The 4767-nt window shown below is 33.0% G+C and overlaps 1 protein-coding gene across 2 annotated transcripts; it reads right to left on the reverse strand.

The window, feature by feature from the left end:
* Window positions 1–205: 205 nt before the first annotated feature.
* Window positions 206–1577, reverse strand: LOC114188809. 2 transcript variants are annotated; one of them, XR_003605459.1, is made up of 3 exons: window positions 1388–1577; window positions 1211–1262; window positions 785–1021 (listed from the first exon to the last, which is right to left on the reverse strand). XR_003605459.1 is itself a non-coding variant. In XM_028077453.1 (2 exons), exon 2 carries the CDS (start codon window positions 1003–1005, stop codon window positions 496–498), a length of 510 nt encoding a protein of 169 aa, XP_027933254.1. In that variant the 5' UTR covers window positions 1006–1021; window positions 1211–1425; the 3' UTR covers window positions 206–495. The 2 variants fall into 2 exon arrangements, 1 of the variants encoding a protein (XP_027933254.1); XM_028077453.1 differs by having other exon boundaries at window positions 206–1021; window positions 1211–1425.
* Window positions 1578–4767: the final 3190 nt, after the last annotated feature.

The raw sequence follows: 4767 nt of genomic DNA on the forward strand, positions 1-4767 counted from the left end.
AACTCCTAATTTAACTCTATCTGTTACTATTTCAGCATCATATGCAGCTTCAAAAGAAAACATATATTCATAAAATATAAGAGGTTAATTTTAAGAGAAAAATCATCTAAACTGGGATTTAATCTTTTAATGATGGAAGAGAAGAGTGGAAATGATGATTGTTGATATGGAGGGAAAAGAAAGAGGAAACTGCAAGGGTCAAACATTGTCCAACTTTGTCGAACTTTAATTCATATTGATTTTTGTAAAGAGCATTAAGTCAAAAAGAAGGGTCATAATACAATGACTTTAATGAGTATCCAAAGCTTGTGAGGCACAACAGAAACAGAAGCATTTTAATTAACACTGCTGCTCCACCACCCCAGCACTTAAAACATTAAGATCACAACCTAATTACATCCCAAACAATCCAAACCAGATATAAGAATTAGGTGGATGAAAAAAACATTGGCAACAAAATATATATGTATATATGATGATGATCATGCTTATATTTCAAAAGCTTGAGCACTTGATAGAACCCATGGCTATGTCAATCTCAATTAGGTTTTCCTCCTCATTGAACTCTGCCAACAATTCCATGAGGGTCTCATGAGCTGATAATTCCCTCTTCTTCTGTTGCAAAGTGCAGAAGTTGGAGTCTGGTCTCTGATTATGCCCCACAAAGTGTCCACTTGGAAGTGAAATCTCTATGAGGCTGTCTTCATCAGAAATTGTCCCATCTGAGCAATCGGGCGTGTGATCTGCATCACTAACATCATCACTTTCCTTCACATGTCTCACAGTTTCATGGTTGTGCATTCGGGTTGGGACAACATTTTCTCTTCCATGCTTCCACATGAAGACAATAGTTGAGCAAAGCAGTGTTAGAGATGTGAAGATGAGAGACAAGAATATTACTCCAACCAGTCTGTAACTGGAAAAAAGCAGCAAAAGTGCAAGGGGAGCCATCCTCCATGACCGTGTTAGCTTCCTCAATATGCAAAAACATGAAAGCAAATGCATTTCGTATGCTACTTTGCTTTTCCACCACCCCATCAGAGGACAAAAAGCATATAAATCAATCGATGAATGAATAAATAAATAAATAAATAAATAGTTAGTCAAATAATACAAGAGGAATGAAAAACCCTGGCATTTAGTTCAGTGATTCAGATGCCTCTTTCTTGAGATTAAGACTGATAAGTAACAGAAAGAGAAATTCACTTACCCATTCACCAAGGGTTAAAGGTTTTGAAGACGAAGTTTGAGTTGTTCACATCCTAAGCAAAATTAAAAAACAAAAAACAAAAGTATAAAACTAGATTTCAAAAACAGAAGGAAAAGATGAAACTAAACAATTGTTTTTATTATCTTTCACAAGGCCTAGTACTGGCAAGTGGCTTACCTTAATGTAGATTTACAGTTCCCGAGTTCTGCTCAGAATTAAAAAAACCAACAACAGTTAAGTGGCTTACCCTATCACTTATTCTCTTCAATATTTGATCCAATTAGACTCAGAATTTTATTATTTAATCACTGTTTAAAGGCTAGAAATAAGAGAAGCCATGTGCAGATATCTGAGCTCACCACATGGCATTTCCTCTCCAAATCCGATGCCATAATTTTTTATGTAAAGTAAAAAGATGTTCCCTATATAAAAAACAAAATTACCCTAAGGGACTAGGGTTCTTCATCTATCAATAATTCAACCTACAATTTTTGTCCTTACCAAAAAAATTAACTATAAAAGTAACTGTTATTGTATTTGTAAATCTGCTACAATTCAATTTTATTTATTTGTAAGTGAGAATACAAACCAATTGGATTGGGTGAATTGTATTATTCATTAATCTATTTGGGTGTTTCATGCAAAATAGCATTGCTCATAAATTATGTATTAAAAATGTGAATCAAATACTCTATTAATGTATCACAACTTGATTAAACCTGAAATATCAAAAGTCTTCTTCATTAAGATCCATCACAACATGTCTTTAAGGGTTGAGGCACCTCTAAAGTGCCTCTTTATATATATTTATAATATTTGCTGATTAAAAAAGAAAAAAACTATCACAGCATATCTTATAGTAAACAATAAATTGTTACACTTCTAAATTTCATTTTTTATTTTTGGAGCTTTACTTTGAACCTCTCTTTTTCTTCTTAATCTTGACTTAAATTTTCTAGGTCCAGCATGAATAAAATTTGACTATTCTAGAAATTGGAATGTCAACAAGTTTTAAAAGCCTACTACACATTTGGCAGTTGTTTTTCTTAAAAGGATAAATTATAGTCATAAAGTTTTTGGATAAGAAATTGATCAAAACCAAATGTTTCTAATAAGACTCCACCAAGGGAACTGTGGAACGACTTTAGCTACTTTTGCAGAAATAAAAATTGCTGAATTTAAAATGTTGCAATCCTTTTATATATTTTATACATTCTTTTTAAATTGGTTTTAATCAAAGTTCTTTATCAGCATATTATAATGAGATTTGACGTCACTCACCGACACAAACTATGATACTCCATAAGGTTAAGGTTGGTGGATATATTTACTAAATAGTTTATTTTTTCAAAACATAATTATCAAAGTATAATTTTAATTATGGGTTTAAAAAATAATATTCTATAAGGAGGGTACTTCAACGACTTAGAAAAAATAATAATTATTTCTAAAATAATGCTAACGTAAAAAATTAATATATTTTAGTCCTCCATAAAAAAAAAATCCCGAAAGATCAATAATATTCTGAGAGATACAACTCTGTTAATTAAGAGATATTTTTCTGTTATATAAAGTCACCGTATAAGATGCACATATATTGTTTAATATCCTTTTCTTTCTTTTATTATTGTAACTATAATTATGATGTGCTTTCTGGGCCTGACAAATAAACTCGCGCTCCATGAGTATTGTTCTAATATGTGTTTGTTTTGATAAGAAATTTTCGCATTGATTGAGTATGAGTATGGAGAATATCTGACTTTTTCAATTGGGTATGTAGATAGAGATGATGATATAGATGTACATATTTGTCTCATGAGTGTCCCCATACCTACCATAATACTTATCCCGCCATATCCCTGCATTAGTGTAGAAAGGGTATTTGACGACGGTTATTTTTACTATTTTGTCCCAAATTGAGGCCATATGATGGTCTTTTGGCACCGATTTTTTGAGAACCGAGGCATAAAAGCATTTTTTTTGCTTCGGATGTATGGTGAATCAAGGCATAAAAATTAGCAAGAATTGCAAAAATGTCATTGCGTATTATATGCTACGTTTCTTGGATAACCAAGACATATAAGGCGAGTTAAAAACACAAAACACAAATTTGCAATAGTATTGTCTCTGTTTATTTCTTCTAATTGTTTGACTTGTCATAAAATTCATTCGTATCTCGAAGATATTTTTCTTCCTAGCACAACATTTATGCAATTATATTCACCTTCAAATGATTTATTTCATTTAAATATTTTTTATTTCTCACATTTAAATATTTCTACTCTTTTTTAAAAATTATAATTCTTTTTTAAAAATTATAATGTTTAACACTATTATACCTACCCAACCTAATAGATGATGCTAAGCTATGGGGCCGAATTAGCCTCATTACAAAAAAAAAAAAAAGCAGCAAAATAATCTTAGATATACCTATCAAAGGAAATATTCACATATTAATGGTAGCTATGACAAATCTCGACAGTTTAATTAGGAATTGACATTCCTCAATACCAAATATTAAGGTATTTGCTATATCAAGTAAGGTGTCATTTTATTATTATTATTGCTTATTTGAGGTAAGTTATTATTTTACTGATATTGTTTGATACATTGCTTATTTTACCACATGGATCTGAGGCCCAAAAAGCTCTATAAATACATTTAGTATTGTTCAAGGAATACACACTCATTCACCTATGTTTCCACCCTCAAAAGCACTTCATCAAGGTCTATCAAAGCCATCAAGATCTTGCCACTTATCCAAGGCTCCCCTCAAGTTCTAAGTAAGAACATTTGGGACCCACCATGAGGCCCTAGTAAAACTTTGCCCTTGCCTTACACTTCTATGGTCACTGCTTTGAGCCAAGCTCAACTCTTGCATGAGATAATCCGATGACAACCCACAAGGTCAAACTCAAAATCTGATGCAATGAAAACTAGCAAGAGCACGAACGCCATGACAACGAGATTGTTGCAATGCAGACACAATAACAGGTCGGTCTCAAAATGTTGAACCAAAAGCTAGTTGATCTAAAGGGTGGAAGACCTCCCCTTAATCTCGTCTAGACTGGAGGACCCTTCTACCCATTGTATGCACCTAACACTCGACGTTCAACGATGAATCACCCTCTTGTAGGCGACACAATAGAGGTCGATCTTGGACACCTCGGAGAATACCCTGGGCGAGGGTTCGCACCACTCCTAGACGAGAAGAAGCCCGAAACCCCGACAAGAATCTCCTCGAACTTTCCTTGAAAATGTATAAGCTAACAACAATTGGTATATGATCATCCAAGCCATGTGATATATGTAGGATGAATTGGATGGAGAGGACCATATCTTTGATAAGTGTTTAATTTGAAACATGTAAATTGAGATCATATCTTAGTGCCAAAATAACTTGCAATTTAACATGGAATCATAATATAACTTTTATATTGATTGTCCTGTAGAATCGCTTTTATTAAATAAGAATTTAGCATTTAACTAGCTAGTATGATGGGTCTATCCTCATCAGGGTACGTAACGGGGAAATTGATCGCTAATGAACAGAGGAC

Source organism: Vigna unguiculata, chromosome 6 (assembly GCF_004118075.2).
Source record: "Vigna unguiculata cultivar IT97K-499-35 chromosome 6, ASM411807v1, whole genome shotgun sequence".
NCBI classification, from domain to species: Eukaryota; Viridiplantae; Streptophyta; class Magnoliopsida; order Fabales; family Fabaceae; genus Vigna; species Vigna unguiculata.

Coding starts and splice junctions, on each gene's coding strand:
- LOC114188809 (XM_028077453.1), bottom strand. CDS start 1,005: ATGCATTTGCTTTCATGTTTTTGCATATTGAGGAAGCTAACACGGTCA.